The 24870-nt window shown below is 31.7% G+C and overlaps 1 protein-coding gene across 12 annotated transcripts in view; it reads left to right on the top strand.

Annotated features, from left to right (window-relative positions):
* CHD9 (chromodomain helicase DNA binding protein 9) overlaps positions 1-24870 on the top strand; it is a 209076-nt gene that overhangs the window by 61953 nt on the left and 122253 nt on the right. For 11 of the 12 annotated variants that reach the window (XM_074370742.1, XM_074370743.1, XM_074370740.1 and 8 more), the window contains exon 2: positions 12767-14389. In XM_074370742.1, the coding sequence (XP_074226843.1) occupies positions 12932-14389 (1458 nt within the window). In that variant the 5' untranslated portion in view covers positions 12767-12931. Of the gene's footprint in view, positions 1-12766; positions 14390-20535; positions 20607-24870 lie in introns of those variants that run through there. The other variant, XM_074370745.1, reaches the window with a different exon arrangement.

The following is a 24870-nucleotide window of genomic DNA, read 5'->3' as shown; positions in this document are numbered from 1 at the left end:
GTTGTCCAATTTGTTGGTGAACAATTATTGATATTATCATTTTATAATCATTATTTTTGTAACACCTATATTAACGTCCTCTCTTGTGTTTCTGTTTTAAGTAATTTGGATCTCCTCTCTTTCCTTAGCTGGTCTGGCTAAAGGTCTGTCAATTTTGTTGATCTTTTCAGAGGACTAATGATAAGATTTCATTGATTTTTTCCCCTGTATTGCTTTTCTCTTCTTGATTTCATTCATCTCTAATCTTTATCATTTCTTTCCTTCGGCAGCCTTTTGGTTTGTTTGCTTTTTTTTTTTTTTTTTAATTTCCTTAAGATGCACAGTTAGGTTATTGACTTGAGATCTTTCTTTTTTAGTGTAGTTGTTTACACATGTACATTTTCATTGGAACATTGCTTTCACTATGTCCCATAAATTTTGCAATTGATGTGTTTTGATTTTTACTCTTTTGAATGATGATTACTTTTCTTTTGATGCATTGGTTATTTAAGAGTGTTTTGTTTACTTCCATATATTTGTGAATTTTTTCTGGTTCTGCTTCTGTTACTGATTTCCAGATTTATTCCATTGGGGTCAGAAAGCTACTTTGTATACTTTCAGGCTTTAAAATGTATTAAAAGTTGTTTTGTGACCTACTGTATCATCTGTCCCGCAGAATGTTTCACGCACATTTGAGAAAAATACATATTGTGCTATTGTTGGATGGAATGTTCTGTATATGTATTTTAGGTCTAATTGGTTTATAATGTTCACATCCTCTGTTTTCCTTATTGATTTTTTGTGTGGGTGTTCTGTCCATTATTGAACATAGGATATTGAAGTCTCCAGTTATTATTGTAGAACTGTCTGTTTTTCCCTTTAATTCTGTGTATATTTCTCTTCAATTCTTGCTACATAAAATTTGTGGCTCTATTGTTAGGTGCATATATGTTTATGATTATTACATATTCTTGATGGATTAAGCCTTTTATCAACATATAATGTTCTTCTTCGTTTCTTGTAACCTTTTTGACTTAAAGTCTCTTGTTTGATAAAAGTATAGCCATGTAGTTCTCCTTTGCATGGGATATCTTTTTCTATCCTTTCATTTTTAACCTCCTTATGTTTTGTATTTAAAGTGAGTGTTTTGTAGATAGCATATAGATGGATCATGGGGTTTTGTTTTTGTTTTTATCCATTCTGCCAATATCTTTCTTTTAATTAGAGAATTTAATTCATTTACATTCAAAGTAAGTACTGATAAGGAAAAACTTAATTCTGTCAGTTCACTATTTGCTTTTTTCTGTCTTATATGCTCTTCATTCCTCCAATCATTACTCTTTTCTTTGTATTTAATTGATTTTTTTGGTAGTGTACCATTTTGATTCCCTGTTTTCTTTTATATACATTTTAGTTACTTCCTAAGCTGTAATAACAGCTTGTTTGTATGCATATGAGAATGATTTAGTAGAATGAGAAAAACTGATAACTCAGGAGAGAGAAGCAAGAATGACTGTTGCAATGTCCTTGAGCAGGTAAGAGTGGGGAAGGAAGGCAGAAGAAATAGAATATTAACTTTTTACTGCTTGCTACAAGAACCAAACATTTTTCAAGTTAAAAAAAAAAAAACCTAAAGCAGTGGAAGGAAATTAAAAAGAAAAAGTAATGTCTTCTGTGGTTTTTGTATTTGTGATATGTTTGGGAATTTAATCAGAAATACTTTGGCCCTGGGTAGGAGATTATTTGGTATATGTCTGTATCCTATCAGTAAAATTCTCAGAAGAGGATAGAAAAGTAGATCTAGAAATGAATATAAAAGCTTGGATGGAAAGAGTACAGTTGCTTCCCTACTTTAACCCTTATTGAATACAGAACTTAGCAGTCCTTGTGATCTTTTAAAGGGTCAGCTCTAAATAACTGAAGGGCAGTATTGATTCCATACTAATTTAATATTTATACCCTTTCAATTAACATTTATTGCTCAGTCTCTGGACTTCCTACCTTTTAAAAAATGAAAGTAAAAATTCTAGATGAACTAAATTTCAAATTCTAATTTTCACTAATATTCCATTATTTTCTGAGTTGTCATGTGACATTCTCCCCCAATTCTAAAATCACTTACTGTTATTAATGATAATAAAAACATGTTGCATGTATTTTAATATGCACTGTATCACTTGATAACAAATGTATAGGATGGGCAACAGGTTTTATCATTTGTGGCAGAATCAGTAGGACCATTTTAGTTTTTTTATTGAAGTTTTAAATTTTGACTAAACTAATCACAATAGCTTATTTTCAAAAGTTGTTTTTCTTTAGTTATTTAAAAGTTGTGTGTATTCTAGAGTTCTTATTTATTTTAAAATTTTACAAGAGTATAATATATATTTACCATTACTTGCTTATTTTAACATTGCCATAGCTTCAAAGTTATATCGGACTGATGAAATATTTTGAGAAGACTAACAGACTTCCATTGTAACTTGGCCAAATTTTTCATAGTGAATTCACTTGCTTTATTTTGTTCTCAGAAAAAAATCTGCCTTGCAAATACTTGCTAAGTAAAATTAGTTAGTAATTAGGTTGAAGAAAATAAATTAATTGACTACTATAACTTTCATCCTTATTTAAGAGATACAGTAAAAATTAGAAGACTCAAAATAATTTTGCCCATATAATTTTTCTTTATCAAATAGCTTCATTGAGGTATAATTCATATACTAAATAATCCATCCGAAGTGTATAGTTCAGTGGCTTTAGTGTATTCACAGAGTTGTGTATCTATTACCACAAATAATTTTAGAACATTTTCATTATTCTCCAAAGAACCCCCATAACCTGTATCCAACACTCATCAATCCCTCTAACCCCATCCCTTGGCAACCACTAATCTGCTTTCCATTTCTGTATATTAGCCTATTCTTGACATGCCATATAAAATGGAATCATATAATATGCAGTCCTTTGTGACTAGCTCCTTTCATTTAGCATATTTTCAAAGTTCATGATTTAAACATATCAGTACTTAATTCTTTTTATTGTCAAATAATATTGTCAAATAATAGCAATATAGCACATTTTATTTACCCATTCCTCAGTTGGTGGACATTTGGGTTGTTTCCTCTTTGTATGAATAATACTGCAGTAAACATTGTTGTGTATCTATATGAATCCTTGCTTTAAATTCCTTTGGGTATATACCATGTGAGGAATTGCCAGACTGTTTTTCAGAGTGGCTGCATTCTTAACAGCCGTGTTAGAGAGTTTCAGCTTCTTTACATCCTCACTAACACTTGTTATTTTCTGTTACTATTTTCCTCCTATCCTAGTGGAGGTAAAGTGGTATCTCATGGTTTTGATACACATTTCCCTGATGACTAATGACGTTTAGTGTCTTTTCATGTGCTTATTAGCCATTTGTATATCTTCTTTGGAGAAATGTCCATTCAGATCTTTTGCCCACTTTTTAATTGAATTATATGTTTACTATTAAGTTGTAGTTTTTTTTTTTTATTTTCTAGATACAACCTCCTTATCAGATATATGATTTGCAAAATTTTTCTCTTCGTCACCCTTTTATCTCATTCTCCCATGGGTTGTCTGTGTCCTTTGAAGTACAGAAAATTTTAATTTTGATGATGTTACCCATTTTTTCCTATTAAAACTTTTCCATTTTGCTTAAGTAAAAACTATAGTAACCATCTAACTAGTGTAGCAGGAGTGTTTTCTGGCACATATTATATAATGCAGTGTAATCCTGTATGAGTTATGAGGTAGTATATTCTTTGTAATAGCTTTACTCTATTTGCTGTCCTATAGCTATGTTGAGAATGCATATTTAGACTGTGATTAGCTATTTATGCCCTTTTTTTCCCCTCTATTTAATTTGTGCTTTGTGAATAATGTTCCATTCTGTAGTTGAAGTGACAGTTTTAGTTTCTGGGTTTATAGCAACTTGAGCTTAATCTTCCTAATATTCCATTTCATCCTATCTTTAAAGTAGGGTTAGTCCCATCCTCCCCCCACCCACAATTTATTAGAATTATTTTGAAGTATATTAAATTCCTAATTTTTTGCAATTTTGTATAATTTAATATCATCTTTAGATTTGAGGAACTTAATATGGAATTCTTAGATCAATTAAAGATATATAGTATAGGTTGTTTTATATGCCTATAAACCTTGTTGAAACTTACTAATAACTAATGTTGGCATACTACATTAAAAACAGCAATTCTTAAATGCAAAGAGTCATAAAAGACAAGATTAGAAGGAATTTTAAGGCTTATCCAGACAGTCACTTATATACTACTGGACTCCTCTTTACAGTATCTCTATGGAGATCTTGGTTAACCTGTTTAAGATTTGAATATGTAACTTTAGTAATAAGGAACTCATTATCGTAGTCTTCAGAGAGCTCTATTTCAGATTCCTTTCTTATATTGAGCCAAAATAATTTCCCCCATAGTTTTCTGGTGCCTATCATTCTAGATCCACCATTTGAGGTCCTACAGTTAGCATGAGTAATAGCATGGAAAATGAATAATAGGACATGTTTAGGAAGATAACAAGTAGATTGGCATGATTAGATTGTAGAGGATGTGGAGAGATGGTGGGGTGGAAAAAGAGAAAAAATTTGAAGGGCATATGTCCCCCATTAAGGAACTGTGGGTTTCCATTGCAAGTGATAGTCAAATCTCTTTGTTTTACAAAACTTACTCTTGGTCACGTTGTACATAGATTAAAGTGGGGAAATACTTCAGGCAGAAAGGTCGGTTTTACAGTGCCATTAGCCAAATAAAGCACCTAGGAGAAAGAGTTTAGAAGAAAGGTCTGTTTTGAACCTATTGAGTTTATACTTCTGAAGAATTCCAGGAGGCAGTGGGAAAGATGGTACTAGACATAAAAAAAAATTGAGGAGGGGGGAGGAGAATTAGGTTTGTTTGTTTATTTATTTATTTTTAGAGAAAGTACTGGGAATTGAACCCAGGACCCATGCACTTTAGCACTTGAGCTATACCCTCCCTCACAGACATAAAAATTTAGAAGTTGTCAGTATATAAATGATAGAGGATGATCTTACCCAGGGAAAATATCTAGAATGAGGTGAGGACTGAGGAGAGAAACTCTGAGAAGCATGATTTCAAGTAACTTCACCAATCTGGTTGCTGTCCTCTAAAGTCCCACTTTGTCTGTATTCTTCTTTAAATTATACAATCAGGCTTGAATATCGTACCCAGATTTGTTGTGACCAGCATGAGTGAACATGACATTTTGTTTAATCAGCATCCGGTTGATAGACATCTAGGCTATATTAAATCTTCTGCTGGAGCAAGTAATAAATACCTGTATATGTGGCATTCACTTATACATGAACATATTTATAGAATAAATTAGTAGAAGGGAATTTTCTCGAAGGGTATGTGCATTTGAAATATTTATAGATATGGCAAATGTCTTTCCTTAGAGATTTTACCATTTAGACTTCATAGCATTTGTATATGAGAGTGTTTTTTTCAACAGCTTTACTAACATGTGTTATTAAATTTTGGAATCACTGTCAGTCTGATGGGTGAAAGTTAATACATCATTGTGGTTCTAACTGACATTCTTATTTTGAATAAGAATATGAACTGACTGTTGGTATCCTTTGCCCATTTTTCTATTAGACTATTAGTATTTTATAGGAAGTCTTGATGTGTTAAAAAAAATGAGCACTTCATCAATTAATGAGTTGCAGATATTTTTCCATTTGCTGTTTTTCTCTTGTAATCTAATTTATGAATCTTTTAATAAAGTTATTTGTGTAATCTAATTAATGAATCCTTAATGACATCTAGATTTTGTTTCATAAATAGAAACCAAGGTTCCCTTGTCCATGTTTTCTTCTAGTAGTTTTGTGGTTTTTTATTTCTTACATATCTTTGTTTGAGAACAAGATATGGACCTGTTTTTATCAGGTGGTCATCCAATTGTCCTGTTTATTTTATAGTTCACTTTCCCCCCAATTTGAGATAGTAAATTATTTCCTTTTGTATCTGTATGGCTTCTCATGTGTTGATACCACAGTGTTTTGATAAGTGGAATTTTGTAATGCTTTAATATTTAGTAGGATTAGTTCTTCCTGATTGTGCTTCTTTTCCATATCTTTTCCTGGCTTTGCTTTTGTTCTGTTTAGAAACACTGTGTCTACCTCTGAAAAAAACTGCTGGAATTTTTACTGAGACCATATTAATTTCAGACATTAGTATACAGAGAGTTCATATGTTTAGAGTATTGAGTTTTCTATCTAAGAGAAATTTATTAAATAATTTGAATTAGTTATCAACATTTAAAAATCAGGGAATTTCCCAAAGAAGCCTGGGTAGATTTCCAGCTCCTCTTAAAAACTTAGGAACAATAGTTAACTGAAGCTGACTGGTGGCTGCCCCTTTGTACTTTTTAGCTAGCCATAGTTCTCTCCCGGCCAGCTTCACTCATTAATGTCACCTGCCTGGCCTCTATAGAATTTGCAGCCTGAATGTACTTGAGAGCTGGTCATCTGCACTGAAGACAGGACCTCATAGTTAAAAATTATTAGATTTGATCCATTGCTTCATTCTCTTAAGATTCTTTTATATCTTGGTTCTGTTAACTATTGTATGTAATTCTGCCTCCAGCTTATAATCACCTTGTTAAGCAAAGTTTCTCTACCTTCCTTTAAGCTGAACCAGACCAGCTGAGGATAGAAATTCTGCGCTACACTATTGGAAAATTAATTAGTACTATCTGAGTGTGGTTATTCACCTAGTTACGAGAATATTGTCACATAATTTTACTAGTATTAAGCTAGTAAACCTTGTCAAATTCTGTATTGTCTACCAGTCATGTACTTAGAAGCCCTGTGGGAAACCTAAGGAAGTTAGTAATATGGGGCCTATAGTTGGAAGTTTATCCCTTTAACATTAAACGTTTTATTTTAACCACTTTAGGTAGAATTTTTCACATTTCAGTAAACTGGAATATTTTACCTGTAGTTTTGCAAAGCTTTTAAAGGAGATGTAAGTCTTCAGGAATTTGAAGATTTGTCACAATTAGGTTTATTTTAAATAATCTCAAAGTAAATGCCTATGAAGACAGGAGGAAATTTAACTTGATGTAAAGAAGAACTTTTTAACAGGTATTCAAGCATAGTGTGAATTCCTTAACAAGAGCTGTTACTAGAAGTCTACAGATAATTTTTTTTAAACAAAGAAATGGTGAACTGAAGTTTGCCAGCTTTTTACTTTGCCAAGTAAGAATATTCTTTTTTTTTTTTCACTTTAAAGATGTAATTGGCTTTATTAAATGATTGATGAACTATGCAGCATCCCCTCTAGCAAGCAGGAGTTCCCAGGATATTTTTAAAAATAACTATACACCCATCATTATCATTTTATTTTTTAAAAAATGTTTCTGGGTCCAACTCTTAAGTTTTTTGGTTACTGTCATTGGAAGAGTTGCTATTTACTATCTGAAAATAACTTCAAATGTTAATAACCACAGTAAAAATGTTAGTCAAGTGTTAAGCCAGAGAAAAAAATTTTAATCAGTGAAATAGCTCCCTATTGCCTCTAGGATAAAGTCCAGATTTCTTAACATGGCTAATAAAAGGCCTGGATATCTGCCCTCTGCTTGCCTCCCGACATCTCTCTATTTGGCTAGTAGCGTGCTCTCGCCACATCATGCTCTTGAGTAGTTCCCCAAATGCCACGTCCTGCCTCACTTCAGGGCATTTTTTAGCGTTCCCTCTGTGCTCTTGCCAATTTTAGGTACAATGCAAGAGAGTGTTGGGATTGTAAAAGATTGTACTGTTCCCTGCCCTAATAAGGGTTACAGCTTACTGGTAGAGATAGTATTTTATCTTTACTTAGCACTTTATAATTTACCTTTGAAGCAGACAGGACTATAGTTAATAGTCTGTGTAGTTATTTTTGTTCTTCGGGGTTTTTTTATAGATGAAAACAAAAAAGTGTGTGATCTTCTCAAGGTCATATAGCTAGAAGGTGGTGGAGCCAGGACTCAGGTCTAGTTTTTGTTTGTTTTAAGTATCATGTTCTAATTCCTGTTAGTCATTCATTGATATAGCAAAAATGTATTCCTGCCTCCTATGCTAGGCAACATCTAAGGATACAAAGATTATAAGAGTGTTTCTTTTTTCTAAGGGTGTAGAGTGTACTGGAGAAAAAGGTAATATATTATCACAATGCAATATTATTTATGGTATGCGCAGGTTACTAGACAGGGTTGAGTAGGGAGAGGCCTTCTATAGGAGGTAAATCCTAAGCTGAACTTTCTCCAGGTATAAATATGAAATAGCTATAAGTAGCTCATAAACAAAATAGTAATTAATGTAGCACAAATTTAATACTGTATAGAAATGCTGCAGTGATGACTGTAATAGAGGACTGAATAATTTGGTAGGGATCAATGATATATTAAGTTAAACAGAGCTATTAATGTGTAGAACTCATTGGGAAGACCAGTTCATTTATTAGAAAAATACTGAGGGGCTTATCTGGAGAATATAGAAATATCTTGGAGGAAAAGCAACTATTAGACATTGAGGAAAATAAATTTGCCACTGAAGTAAGTTTATATATATAAATTCTACTATAGAACACATGTTTAGAGACCTTATTTTTACTCTTATGACCCAGTTCAAATGTTACCTCTTCTCTTGCCTTTCCTGATCTTTTCGAGGCATAATTAATTGCTGTTTAATCTGTGCTACCATAATATAGTGCTTTGTATATATCTCTGCTAAGATATATATGATACTATTTGTTTATGTGTTTTCTTTCCCTATAGATTATGAATTTTTTGAAGGCAGGGATTCTGACCTATTGATATTTGAATTGATTTTATAAGAGCATCATGTTTGGCATTGGATAAATGTAGAAATGCAGATAAATAAGTAATTTGATTTTGATTCTAAACACTGTCTTAACTTTAGGAGAATTCTGTCTTCCAAATATATTAATTTATGTACTTAATTGATAAAATCTCCTATTGCATTGTTCTAACTTGTATTTCCACCTTTATTTTCTACTTTTCTTCTTTTGTATACTCTCAATGGTCATACTGTTTCCTAAATATATGCTTCCTGCTGTTTTCTTTATTCCTGAATTCTTTGCCTGGCCTTGCCTTCCAATCCCTTTTATAAGACCTCTTCATATTCTAAGTGTTCCAAGAAGCTGTTCCCTAATAATTTGCCAGATATGCTCTCTTCTCTTTATAAATCACCTTGTAGATAAACTTGTGCCTCTCTTAGGGCATGTTTATCAAATTTTATTCAATATTTGATGTACTTTTCTTGTGCCATTACTCCCTACCCCCCCCCATTTAGAGTCTGAAATTCATGAGGTGGAAGCTTTTGTAGTTTCTACAGAGTTGCTTTGGATGTAATGGACCCTCCATAAATTTTTGCTTAATTAAATAGTAAGTTAAAATTGGACTGATGTAATGTTTTTATGAAGTTAGAAAATGATATCTATATATACTAGAATGAAATAAGATGATAGATCTTAAAGAGAAACTTAAATGATTATTGTGTCAGTTATAGAATAAACTGTTCAAATCAGAAAAGATAGGATTTTTTTTTTAAGATTTTATGGAAATTTTTTCATACTTCATCTTTAGTTTCTGTCTTTATAACTAAAGCTGACTACATGTATCTTGTCACATATGAAAAGTATATCTTAACATAGTATAGTGTTTATATTCATTTTCTTCATTAAATCTTCCTCCTCTTACGTACTTTTATCAAAGCACAAATATTGTATTGGTAATGGTCTATTTACTTGCTTGTATTCCCCTTGAGAGGTCAGTTCTTATTCATCATCCTAGTGCCTAGAAGTTGTTTTATTAGTAAATGTTTATTGGAAGAGTATATAGCAAAATTGTTTTCTTAATTAAAATTTCCATATCTCCCCATATTTTTCGTAAGCCTCATGTTACATAAATGTAGAAAACACTTTGCTTTAACATAATCTACCATAATGTACAAAAATTCAATGACTATACCATTTCTTTCCTAAATGAAATATTACTGCTCTGATACATCATTAACTTATTTCCAGAACAGTGTTCTAAAAAACCTTAATTTCTTTTTTTAACATTTTTTATTGATTTATAATCATTTTACAATGTTGTCAAATTCCAGTGTAGAGCACAATTTTTCAGTTATACTTGAACATATATATATATTCATTGTCACATTTTTTCTCTGTGAGCTACCATAAGATCTTGTATATATTTCCCTGTGCTGTACAGTATAATCTTGATTATCTATTCTACAATTTTGAAATCCCAGTCAATCTCTTCCCATCCCCCACCCCCTTGGCAACCACAAGTTTGTATTCTATGTCTGTGAGTCTATTTCTGTTTAAAAAACCTTAATTTCTTAAGAATAAAACAAATGTACAAGCCTATAGTACACAGCATAAATTCAGAATGTTTTGTAAGTTCACTGTTATCAAAATAAGTGGGAATATGTGAACTGATGTCATGTGCTTCAGATAATTTACTTTCAACATTCAATTAGGCAGTTTTTGTAGTTCTGGGTTCCAAACACTTGAAGTAATACATTCTAAATATTTAAGAAATTACTTTAATCAATTCTGAGATGCATATTTTTTCTACTTTTAATATCTCTGAAGTTAGGATGTGTCTCAGTCACTGTCTGCCAGGTGGCTGTCATTGCCTATGTGTACAGAAACTTGGTCATAGCTACTTATATTGTCATCACTTCATTTGGGCTGTGTACATCAATACTACACGTTTACTTATTTAAAATATCTCTAAAAAGATACACTATTATTCAGCATTAAACCAAAAAGTTATTGATTATGCAGAGAGGCAAAGAGACAGAGTAGCAGAGCATAAATTTAATATTAGTGAAGCAAGTTTTTGTTGTTGAAGAAATGACGGTGATTCTATATTTACTTACTGAGCAACAGTCAGGTGTTTTATGGACCAAAAAGAGTACTTCATGGGAAAAGAAACTGTCAGATCCTTTGGAATAAGTCTTGGTCTAAAAATGCTTTTAAAAGTTATTTCATAGATTATAAAATAAAAATTCAAATTGGTATAGTATCATAGTTTGTTTCTTTGTGTTACATCAATTAATGTGCCTTATATTTGATAATATACTGCATTTGGTAATTTCTATTTCATTTCTCTTTTTTCCTCTTGGTAAATAATCATACATCCATTAAAAAACATAGGAAATTGCTTTCCTGATTAATGGGTTAAATATACATAGATGTTCTCTAGCCTAGAGTCTATAGCTGAACCTAAAATATGTTCAAGAGAAGTGATTGAACCTGCCTTTTTTGGGGGGTGGGGCTAATTCTATGTTCAGTTCAGAACACATAACATTATCTGCTCAGTCTCAAAATTATAAAATCTGGAAAAATAATTTCTTTTTTTCTCTACTTCCCTTATTCTAAAATTATATATTTGTCACAGCACTTGTATACCATTGTGATTAATAAGTCCATTTCTAGGTAAAATTAATATAGATTCTGGTAGTTTTTACTTCTCAGAATTTTTCAAAAGTTTTTCTCTGTTTAAACAGTGAGCAGACATTTTGTTCAGGAAATTTTTATTTCCTTATATGGATCTCCCAAAATAGAAGTACTGGAAAAGTTTCTTAGACCTTTGCTAATTTTTGAATAAACTAATTTGTAGAGGAGCAAGAATCTCCCTTTGTGGTTTCCCTATGCAAGACAGTGGGAGCAGAACCATAAATTACCGTTGTTAAAAATATTTGGAATAATACAAGCCTAGAACAAAATTGGGCAGCCATTTCATGTTAGCAAGTAACCTATTAGATCCTTTCTACATGTAAATTGTATATGTATATATGTGATGTGTGTGTATAAAACTTATCATTTTTTCTCTTGAGATTATCGTAAGACTATTTTATTGCTTAACTTAAGCTATTGCTTATTTTTGCTTTAGCTTAATTGTTGGTACACATTTATTTGTATAGTTTAGTAAATATAATAAACAACATGTATATTCTAAATAATTCAATGGTGGGAGGTACTTTAGAATAATGCATATAAGCATTTACCAGAAGGTGCTTGGTTTTGCTCCATGGGTATCTAAATTAGTTCACCGTCAGGAGGCTGATCTTCCTTGGTGGATGAGCAAGAGGGCCATGGTAGCAATATATTGCGACATCCCCAACATACCACATGTCCTTGTTGTCTGTCAGCTGACCAGATGGCTAACTTGTGTCTCATTTAGGGCAAGCTTATCATGACCCCACACAATTGCTCTTCTTTATGTAGTTCCATGTATACCTATGAAATAGTAGATATATCTGCTCAAAAGGTCTGGAGCAAAAGATCACAACATATTTGCTTACCTAAGCGGTTCTGATGTCAGTTATCTTTGCGAGACATAAGTTTGAAGTGTAATATGTATATATTTTATACATGTTAGAGTTGCTGGGGAGTGATGACCATTTCATAGTATAGGAGAGAGCCTGACATTCCATTCTCAGGTTTACTTTACATTCTGTCATTATATGTAAACTTCAAAATGAAGAAATATACATTGTTACTTTTAAATGCATATAGTCATATCCCATGTACCAGCATTTTTTCTTTGTAGGAAATATTAATGAGCTATTTGCAATGAATTATTCTTCCAAAACATACTGTACACAGATTTTATGTTTTTTAAATCGTAAAAACTTTGTAAAAATGTAATGAATATTCATGATTAAACTTTGTTTTTGTTCTTATTTTCCTAGGATTCTAACACTTCATGACATGTCATTGTCTACAGCAATAATGAACATTGACCTGTTTCAGATCAGTTGATGACCTTTGGAAATGATCCAATAATATCTACTACAGAGAAGCTGAATATACTCCATTTGGAGTGAATAACCCAGATTGTTACTGAATTTTTCAAAATGACAGATCCAATGATGGACTTTTTTGATGAAGCCAATCTTTTTGGTGAGACCTTAGAAGGTTTGTCAGATGATGCATTTGTACAACCAGGACCTGTTTCACTAGTTGATGAATTGAACTTGGGTGCAGAATTTGAACCTTTGCATATAGACTCACTGAACCATGTACAAGGTACTCCAACACATCAGAAGCTGACTGATTATGAACAGTTAAATCAGTTTGATTCAATGAAGTTTCACCAAGTTAATCAGCCATTTGGTAGCCCAGCTGAACATGTGTTATCTCCACACTCTCAGTTTAATTGTTCTCCGATCCACCCCCAGAATCAGCCCAATGGTTTGTTTCCAGATGTAGCAGACGGCAGTCCAATGTGGGGCCATCAGACAGCTACTAGCATTTCAAATCAAAATGGATCTCCTTTTCACCAACAAGGACATTCTCACTCTATGCATCAAACTAAAAGCTTTGTGGCACACCATGACTTTGCCTTATTTCAGGCCAATGAACAACAAACACAGTGCACTTCACTCCGCTCGCAACAAAACAGAAATAATCTTAACCCAGGGCAAAATTCTCTTAGCCAGTCTAAAAATTTTATGGATGTTAACGTTTCTGGTCCACACAGAGTCAGTGTTAACCACCCCCCACAAATTAATAATGCATCTACTTCACAACAATCCCTTTCGATGCAGCAATTTTCTCAAACGTCAAATCCTTCAGTGCACTTTCTCAAGTGTAGCAGTCATCAAGAAGGAAATTTTAATGGACCTTCCCCAAATATGACTTCTTGTTCTGTCAGTAATTCACAACAGTTTTCTTCACATTATTCCTTTTCTAGTAATCATGTGTCACCAAATAATCTTCTTCAGTCCTCTGCAGTTCTTGCACCTAATCATACAAATCAAACTTTATCTGATTTTACTGGGAGTAATTCCTTTTCACCTCATAGGGGAATCAAGCAAGAATCTACTCAGCATATGCTGAATCCCAATACATCACTGAATTCAAATAATTTCCAAATGTTGCATTCATCACATCCTCAGGGTAATTACAGCAATTCAAAATTATCCCCTGTGCACATGAACTTCCCAGATCCTGTTGACTCAGGAACTCAAATGGGCCATTTCAATGATCATGTAGAAGCTAATGGCTTTTCATCTTTAGAAGAGAATTTACTTCATCAAGTGGAATCTCAAACTGAGCCATTCACAGGACTTGACCCAGAAGACCTCCTTCAGGAGGGTCTCCTTCCCCAATTTGATGAGTCAGCATTTGGGCAAGATAATTCAAGTCACGTTTTAGATCATGACCTTGATCGGCAGTTTACTTCACATCTTGTAACACGGCCTTCTGATATGACTCAAACTCAGTTGCATAGTCAAGCTCGGAGTTGGCATTCATCACTTTCTAATCATCAGCATTTACATGACAGAAATCGCCTGTGTTTACAGCGACAGGTATGTAGCTCTTATTTTGGTGGTTTGGCATAGGGTGGGCTTTTACTCATTTAGTTAATTTTGTATGAGACATATTTAAGATTTCTCAAACTCAGTAATTCTGTCAGGTGAATAAGCATATTTTGATATAGATTTCTATTTCTTCAACAGTCTTATATTTGAAAGTGATTCATTGATGTGCTCAAAGCAGTAGACTTCTGTTTTTAGAAAATTATAAGGTATTAAGATGTTTTGTAACTTCCAATTATAATTGCCTTTAACAGGAAGATTTATTATCAAAACCAAACGAAAACTAAATAACCATAATTAAGAGGAAAACAATAGATTGGGAACATTTTATTGCAAATATAAATGGACATAGAGTTAATATTTCTATAAAAAGCTCAGATGATAAGATCTCGGTTGATAACTAGACAAAACATATAAGCTGAAATTCACAAAACAGGAAATTGAGTTAATACACACAACACTCAGAATAACATGCAGCTTTAGTAATAGTTTGCAGTGGGTTTCGTTTTTACCTATTAGGAAAAAATTTTTTAATGTTAGTGCTTGTAAATTTATGGTGAAATTGGAACTTACATAGCTTTGTAATAGATACAAGTGTTTCGGAAAGCAATTTGGTGGCATGTTTGAGTATAAAAGTACTATATTACAATAACCCACGTATAGCAAAAGTAATATACCTGAAGATATTTATCTTGCTATATCTATAAGGGAAAACTGGAAACAGCACAATTTATTGTCATATCCATATTATCCATATCCATATTAGATGGACTATTATAGGCATTAAAAAGAGTTTGAAGACTATCAAATACATTAATGGGGAAAAGCGTAATTCAAAATTAAAATCACAATAAAGTGGTTAAGAGTATAAGCTCTGCACATGCCTAGGATGCATGAGGTCCTGGGTTCAATCCCCAGTACCTCTGTTAAAATAAACCAGTACACCTGATTACCTAACTTCTCCCCCAAAAAAAGTTAAAAAAAAAAACAAAAACCTAGGCTCTGGTATCAGACCACCTGGTTTAGAATCTTGGTTATGTTGCTTATTAGCTGCATGACTTTTATTTAGCTAGTTGGATAATTTCTATGCATCTCATTTGCTTCATCTTTAAATATGGAATAATATAGGGCTTTAATAAGGATTAAAAGAATTGTAACACGTAAAAGTGCTTAAACTGTGCCTAGCCTAGCATATAGTAAGCACTTAATAAATGTTTTTATAATTACACATTTTCATAGCAGTATGAAAGTATACATGTGAAAAATACTGAAAGGAAATAGATTGGTTTAGGGTAGTGCAATTATACTTTTTCTTTCCTTTTTTTTTTTTTTAATAGTTTTTGTCATGTGGGTGTATTACTTTCAAAATTTTAAAATGTATTTAATGTAATATTTTATCATTTTTCTGAAACTTCGTTGTTAAAGATTTATAAAATGCTTGTTTACCTGTGTGAATTGGTGGGCAATGAAATACACGGTTCTTGAAATTAAATATTTAGGGACCATTTTTTAATTTCAAAGCCTTGAAGTGTTTGAAAAAGCTGAAATCTTCGTCTTTTCCTTTGGGTTGATCATGATATTTTCAGTACAATTCTTCACTTGTCTAGATAGATTTAAGATATCTAAAGGGGACTTGTAAGCCTTCCCTCTCCCTTTCTTTTTGTGACTTCAATAGAATATTATGATTTTGCTCCCTCTACTGGAAGAGGACCAAGCATCTGAGTTAGAATGACCCTGGGAAAAACATGTACTGATTGAACCTAGGATCATCTATCTACTTTTTATGTAGATTTCTGACTAGCTTGACTAATTACTTTGTCCAGCATATAATTGAAGTTATGAAATATGAAATTTATTAGCTTTGCATCTCTCTTTAGTTTTATTTTTCTAAGTCCTTGTCATCATTTTGATTTTTTTTTTTTAATTTATGATTTTCTAAGCATGTTCTGCTGGCTTTAAAAAGAAGTAAAAACTTTTTATATAGATTTGGAATGAATGGAGGATAATTATAAATAACTAAAGTAGTTCCTAATGCTAATATTTAGATAGTACTATCTGAGAGAAATTCTTTTCAGACCCATCAGCAGCAGCCTTTCATAAGTCATCTTGTCTACACTGATACATTCATAAGGCTTTATTTAAATCTGCTCACCTTTTTGTTTCAGAGTTTGTTTTGTTTTGCTGACTTTATTCTTTTTTGTTACATGTTCAAAAACTGATAAGGGGCAGTTGGTTTGGAATACTTGTTTGACTTATTGAAAGTCTATTCTCGAGTTTCCTATTATTTGTTAGTGTTAAGACTTAGGAGTTGGGAGTTTCTGATTGTGGGGGTGAAGAGGAGAGATGGACTGATAGAGAAGGTAGGAGATGATTATTATGATTATGATCAATATGAATTATCTATAGGTTTTATATGTATAGAATTATAGGTCAGATATACTAAAAATGTGAAATTTAAACTATTTAATATGTATAATTTATGACAGATTTTAGCAGAGCAAGTAAGTTTTTTATCTATGTAATTTTTGACATGTTTTGAATAGTTACGGTTACCACATAGTCAAAATGTTATAGTAATGAGTTCTTACATTATTATGGTTTTCCCCACATTCTATGAAAAGAAATTTTTTTCTTAGGGTTTTTTTAAAAACTCTCTTTTAAATGCAGTAATTTCATTTCAGATTTAATTAGTATTGTTAAATATATGTATAGAAGTTAACAGATTAAAAAACAATAAAGTGGCATAATTGGTTCATCAAAATAAAAAAGAAAACCACATATATTGTTATAGCCAGAACAAGATATTCGTTAATCTACTGTTTGAAAACTCGTGGATGGCACTCTATTAAAAATTCTAGAAAGCCCCACTGGGAATGCTGGATATGTAAAAAATATTTCTAAGCCTTGCTTTTTCTTACCACCCAACTGAGAGTGGGGTGTTTGTGGATATAATTTCAAATGTCTTATTAGAGTCTGTGTCAATCATTAAAAACAGTGAATATTGCTGAGAACATTTCTTATATAATTGTCTCTAGAATTTTATTATTTAAAAAAGAGAAAAGAAAAAAAGTGAGAAGCTACAGCAAACATTTCTAAATAGAAGCACTCAAAAAACATAATAGGGAAAATATTAGCTTATTTTCATTTCTAATTTTTAGAGCAAAGGAATTTTGAGAGAATAGTACCATAAACTTTTCATTGCTTTCTTACGACAAATGCTTACTGCTGTTTTATAACACAAAATCTTTCATTTTTGTCTTCTTATTTGTAAAGTGGAAATAATATATGCAGCACTGTGTGATCTATCAATGTTTGTAAATTAAATTTTAATGTAAAAGGTCTATAGCAGTGAAAGATGTGGGGTAGCTAAAATAGCAATCAATACAGGAAACAGAATTTAAGAATGTATATAATTGTGTATAATTCCATGTTGGTTTTTCTATTCTTATGAATTTATTACTTTATTTACTCCTTTGAATTTTTATTTTTTTTTATTCCTGAAGGTAAGAAAACATTTATAAGCTTAAAAAAAAACTTAGAGAAAGACAGATTTGAACAGCCTATGTAAGACATATTTTTAAATATGGGATTTTTTTCTGAAAATTTTAAAACATAGTTATTATTTTAAAATTGGACAGTGTAGAAAACAGACACATAAAAAATAAGTTATTTGTAATACCACTACCAAAAAAAACCACTGTTGAAATTTTGTTTTATAAGTTTCCAAGGAAATTTAAAAAGACGTATATATATAAATTTCCAGTGAGGTCTGTTTTTTGTCTCTTCCTCTGTCCTCCACCTACATATTTTTGAGGCCAGGTGATGGGACAGCAGGTAGAGTCACACCTGGCTCTAGATCTGTGTGCTTAAAGGTAGACTGCTGTTCATTTTCAAGTCACTTCTAATGCTCTGTATTTTTTCACTTTTAAGAAACAAAGTTGGGATCACATAGTTTATGCTTTTTGACAAATTGCTTTTTTAACCTTCCAGTTAATATGTTGCAGACATTTTTCATGTCATTAAATATTTTTCTGAAAATGATTTGGAATGGCTGAAAGTTTGCCATCCTAAGGTTGCTAAAATACCATATAAAAGTAATTATTGAGAGCTGGAAAAATCTGAATCAAGATAATTAAAATATCTTTATTTTTTGTTATGTATATTACCATAATAATTCAGCTTAGAGTAAATGAATGGTAATAAGCAAAAATTTGAATAATTAGCACTGTGATAGAGCACTATGTTTGTACCAAACGCTGTTCTAAATACTTAACATGGATTATTAACATGTTGATCCTTTACAGCTGATCCTTAACAACAATCCTTTTATTTGGATTCAGTTATTTCCTTCAGTTTACATGGGAGGAAGCTGAGATACAGAGAAATTAAGTAATATACCCCAAGTCACACAGCCAGTGGCTAAACTGAATTCAAATCGGATTTGACTCCATTATATATGGTCTTAACTACTTTCATTTTACTTCAAAGTATGTTAATACACTGTAATAAATAACAATAACATACCAAATGATTTCTCCCTACTCACCCTATCTCCTACCCCTTCAAAAATCTACCTTACTGATGAGGCAAAAACTTGCTTAAGAATCTCTTAAGTGGAGAAGACCACTCATCTCATGTTTTCTAGCTGTATTGGCAGATAGTTTATTTATTATCAGAGGGAAAAACAACCCCAAAACAAAGAAAGAAAAAAAAAGTAAACTGAAATAGCTATTGCTTCCAAAAGTATTTTGACATTTTTCTAATAAGATTGTGTTTAAGATGATAACAAATGCCCTAAAAGTAAACCTGATAATTATCTTCAAATATTTGAAGGACTTTAGAGGTCAGAATTTTACATCTACTAAGTGGAAGTCACAGAAAAACAGATTAGTGTAAGGAAGTTTAAATAAAGCTCTTTCATTGAAAGCAGGGAAAAGCTCAGATGTGTCACAGAAGGAGTTCCTATAGTGGGTGGGAAATGGATATATTTGGTAGGTTCTTTTCAACTCTTTCATTTTCTGGTTGTAATTTTGGGTTACATTCATGTTGTCTAATTTAGCTCCTGAGTGGCAATTACAAATAATGAAGAAAGGTAAAGAAATATAACATGTTCTCTGCTATCCAGCAATGTCAGGGAATTATTTATTATAGATGAGTAAATTTTCCAGACAGTTGAAATGTATTCTATTAAGCATCAAAAGCTTTAAATTATATGGCTCCCCACCCCACTGAGGGTGATGGTGATGGTGATGGTGGTAGAATGCTCAGTTAGGAAAAAATGAAAAGAAATCTTTGATTTTTATAGGGAGGTCTTGTATGTTCAAATTTGTAATGGTTATTGTTACACCTCCAGGAGTTACCCTCACTTAAGAATTTATTGGAACTCATTAGGTATTTGAAAGTTATCTTAAGCAGAAACATAGCTAATTTTGCATGTAAGTGAAATTATTATTGAAAAGAGAGGAAAACCTATGGAAAACTAAAGCAAGGAATTTGCTATACTTTGCTCATACCCATTGCATTCAGAGGATTCCAAGCTCTTTGCTAGTTTTTTTGGTTTTCTTTTTTTAAATAGTGGCAACTTTTCCTAAGTCAAAAAATCAACAGATAACAAATAGTTAAAAAACTTGTCACTCCACTTATGCCCTAGACCAAAAGAAGGGAAAAAACTACTTAAGTAATATTTAGGTTGTTTCATTGAATAATTTAAATTCTTATAAATTATCAGCCCTCTGTTTATCAAAATTTGTTTAAACCTTTATGCATTTGGCATGGTATTGCTTATAAGAAGTTTCAAAAGTCTTAGTTTTCTAAGCCAAAACACAAAATAGACATTCTATACAGGAATTTCCCTTTTAGTTAGTTTTCAGTTAAAGTAGACTGGTTTTTGGTTTTGACCTTTCTGTCAAATCTTCTAGATTAAAATGTTCTGTGTGGACTGGGAAATTTGTGGGGTATTAGCTAGTTCTAAAATATGATCTTAATTATTAAACTATGTACTGTATTGTGGAAGGATTGAGCTCCACACTGAGTAACAGAAGCTCTAGTTGTTAACAGTAGCGTTAAGGCTGTTGACTTCTGATATGCATACTTAAGGGTGAGAGGTGAACAGGAAGTGAATTCCAGAGGTGGGGAAGAGGCAGCAGTTGGTGAGAAATTTTTGCATTAGTTCAGTGTGAAGAGCATGAGACTGAAGCCAAACTTGAAAGTAGGTCTAACAAAATTTTGTTGTATTTAATTTTTTTAAACTCTTGCTGTCTTCTTTTATTGAAGTAAAGTTGATATACAATATTATATAAATTATAGGTGTACGTTATATTTAATTTCATTGATGAGGTACAATCCCAGATACCTTAGGACTGCTCAGTCATTTACTTATAATTATTAATGTCTGAAATTGAAAAAAAAGTGTTAGGGTCTACTAAGCCATCAAACTTTATTTGTGTTATGATAATATATAGCTGTTTTGAAATACTTAAATTTGGGAGATTAAGTTTCTTTATTTGAGCAATTGGACTGAAATGATTTTAAATTAAGGAAATATTTTAGCACAATATGGTGTGGGTGATATATCTGAAGAGATAGTAAACAAATAGGAAGCTTTGACTGCAGTTTTCAGTTAAATAAAATCTGGTAATTTACTATGGTCAACTATGCAAATAATACCTTGTACACTTATTATGCGAGTAATACCTTACAAATTATGAAAGGAGGCAATCTTTTGTGTGTTTGTGTGTTGAAGTTTAGTTGATTTACAATATTAGTTTCAGGTGTGCAACATAGTGAGTCAGTATTTATGGATTATATTCCATTAATGTTATTACGAGATAATAATGGCTAAGGACAATCCTTAAGCAAGGATTTTTCCTACATGAATATATGTTTGTATACCTGAAAACAGTACAGGTTTACACTAAACATTTCATGGAATTGTAGAATTTTAGAGCTGAATAAGATTTTACTCTATCCTCATACAAAAAGCAAAAACAGTGTTAGGTCATTTTGCTTGCTATCACATAACTAGTTAGCACATTCCTTTCTTATAGTTTAAACTCTATAATGTTTAAGGGTGATCAGAAATGAGAATGATACCACACTATGATCAGATGATCAGACACTTACAATTAACGTATTGTGTTATAAAATATATTTATAACTGGTTGTGTCCAAATTGAGAAATATTTTTTAAGTTTCTGGGGTTTTTTTGCATGTGTATCTTTTAATGTATCTTAAGTTTTAAACTATATTTTTAGTGTTAAAAAATGCACCCCTGTTATATTTGTCAAATGCAGATATAAACTGTGTATATATGAATAACTGAATTTTATATGATATCTGTTTTTGGAAATGTTGCATTTTTGGTCTTTTATTTGTTCAGTATTTAATTTACTAGATGTCTACCAGGTGTAAGAGATTATTCTGGGCACTGAGTTTGCAAAAATGAATCAGATATGGTCCTTTGCTTTTGAAGAACTCAAACTGAAAATTAAGTCATACTTTCCCATTGATCTATTTTTATAATTTCAGAGGTGTTCTATTTTCATTTCTGATTCAGTTTCAATTGACACTGGTTTCTAGCACTTCCCTTAGCCCTCCAACTAAGTGATTTGGAATAAGTGATAAACAAGTTCTTTGACCAATCCAGTTTAAAGAAGGTATTTCTCTAAGTTTATACATTAGCGCTTTTATTTCATGACATTTTGGCAATTGTAATTATTTGATTCTTCATATACATTTTATATATCATATTATAATATATGTGCATATAATATACAACTGTCTGAAGTCCAATGGCTCTTGTAAATGGCAGAGCCAAGAAAGCAGGCCCTTTTCTGTAAAACTTCTAGTCTACTTAAATTTATTACAAACTACCACAAAACTGTTATAAAAAAAAAACTGTTACGTGATTGAACCTTGAGTACTATTTGTTCTGTAAAAAGAAATAACTAGTTACCGAGAGGTGTATTACACTTAAAAGATTATATTGCCAGATTTATTTTTCCTAACTTTTTATTTTGAAAACGTTTAAGCATACAGAATAGTTGAAAGAATAATACAATGTTCATCCATATACCATTCATATAGACTCAGTAGTTGTTAATTTTTTGCCCCATTTGCTTTCTCACTCTTTTTATTTTAAAGTTACTTTTACAAAGTGATAAAACTTAGCATCATCAATAACATGATATTAGGTAATTGAAATTCAAATTTCTTAAATTATCCCGATAATCTTTATAGATGTTTGTTTTAAAATCCAGGATCCAATCAAAGTCAGGCATTGCTTTTAGTTATTATGTCTCTTTAATCTTTTTTAACCTAGTACAGGCTTTCCGTGCTTTTTGTTGTTCTTTCCTGACACCAACATTTTTAAAAAGTCCAGACCCATTGTCTGTGTTTATCTAATTGTTTCTTCATAATTCAAAGTTACATATTTCTTGGTAAGAGCACTACATAGTTGATTTTGTGTACTTTTGTTGGATCACATTAGGAGACGTGATTTTAGTTTCCCCCATTTTGGTGATGCTGAATTTTACCACTTAGTAATAAGTACATTTACCCCTTTGTAATTAACAGATGGGATTTTTCTACAAAGAGTTGGACCCATGGATTAAAAAAAAAAATCGAATATGTTATAATCCATTGCCATTCTTATTCTTTTTGAATATTTTGCCAGTGGGAATCTTTTCAAGCCAACTCTATGCCCTTTTAACATGTCCTCATTAGTCTTTAAGTACTTCTGCTTTCTGGTGTAAGAAGAAATGTTTAATTTCCCTGCCTCAGACCTGTAATCGGCCATTTCTTCAAGGAGCTCATTTGCTTTACTTATCCTATGTAATGCCACAGGATCTGAGTACTATTGTGTAATTTCTTAGTTATGTTTTTATGTTCGAAGCTTGTGACTCCAGAAATTTTGGATTCAGTTTCATAAGTACTTTGTCAACATCTTTGAGTTTGCGTGATGCTGTGCTATGTGTGAAGTAAGAAGTGGTCCTTGCTTGGTATTTGATTTAAGTTAAACTTATATTGAATAGAGGGATTTAAAGTTTTTAAAAAGTTGGATACAAATTTTTGAGAACATACTATGTGCTAAGCACTGACGTAGTTGTAATTCTAAGACAGCTATAAGACATTCATTTGTTGATGAATTCAATAAATATATGTGGAACACCTGTCATATGTAAGACTATATAAGGCATTCTGCTTTTTTTTTGTAACTCATGAAGGAAATAAGACCCATATTCCAAATATATATGAGCCTCTTAAATAATGTAGTAAGTCAGTATATCCATAGACATATAAATAATCTAAAATGGTGGTGTATACTAAAGTTTTGCCTTGCTTTGTAAGATAATGTGTATGTGTCTCCTTTGAGAATTCATACGATTTTAAATTTGTTAATGAAAACAGTTTAGTTTAAGTATCTATTGACTGCCTAGTATGTGAAGAGATATGGACATTTGACAACTACAAAAGTAAAACAGGTCCACTGAAATTATTTAGAAAAAATTTAGAGAGCACAAACAAGAAAATCACCACTAATCCCATCAGCTAGAAATAATCGCTTTTTGTATTTTAGGGTTTGCTTTTCATCTGACACTCTATACTCATTTACCTTTTTGTTTTCTATATCAAATTTTCACCTTAATTTAGGTATACTTGATATATAATGAACTGAACATATTTAAAGTATGCAATTTGATTAATTTTGACATGTATATACCTGGGAAACCATCATCACAATCAAGATAATGAACATATTTATCACCCCTCAAAATTCCCTATTGCTTCTTTGTAATCCTTTCTTCCATTCCCACCCCTCCCTCTGCCACTGCTGAGACAACCACTGATCTTATTTCTGTCACTATAGATCAGTTGGGATTTTCTAGAATCTTATATAATGGAACAATATCTTATGTATGCTCTTTAAATGTCGCTTCTTTTACTCAGCATAGTTATTTTGAGATTCATCCAGTAGTTGTAGGTATAATATTTCATTCATTTTAATTACTAAGTAGTATTCCATTATATAGATATACCACAATTTATTTATTCCTTTTCTTAATTGGTGTATATTATTTCTAGTTTTGGGGAATAAGGATGCTTTGAACATTTGTGTACAGTCTTTGTAAGCAAATACTTTTATAGACTTAATAATTTAAACCATTCTGACCAGTGAGTAGTAGTATCTTATTGTGATTTTAATTTGCATTGCTTTACTCATTCATGATGTTAAATATCTTTTCATGTGCTTATTCCCATCCACATAACTTCTTTGGTGAAATTTTTTGCCCATTTGAAAAATTTAGTAGACTTTTTATTATTGAATTGTAGTATTCTATGTTTTACAAATATTTTCTCCCAGTCTGTGGCTTGCCTTTTTTAATAGTGCCTTTTGAGGAGCAAAAGTTTTTAGTTCTGAAAAAGTCCCACTCATTACTTTTTTTATAGACTGTACTTATATCATATTTAAG

Source organism: Camelus bactrianus, chromosome 9 (assembly GCF_048773025.1).
Source record: "Camelus bactrianus isolate YW-2024 breed Bactrian camel chromosome 9, ASM4877302v1, whole genome shotgun sequence".
Classification (NCBI taxonomy): Eukaryota; Metazoa; Chordata; class Mammalia; order Artiodactyla; family Camelidae; genus Camelus; species Camelus bactrianus.
Note: the sequence above shows the minus strand (reverse complement) of the source record. Positions and strands in the feature narration are given on the sequence as shown.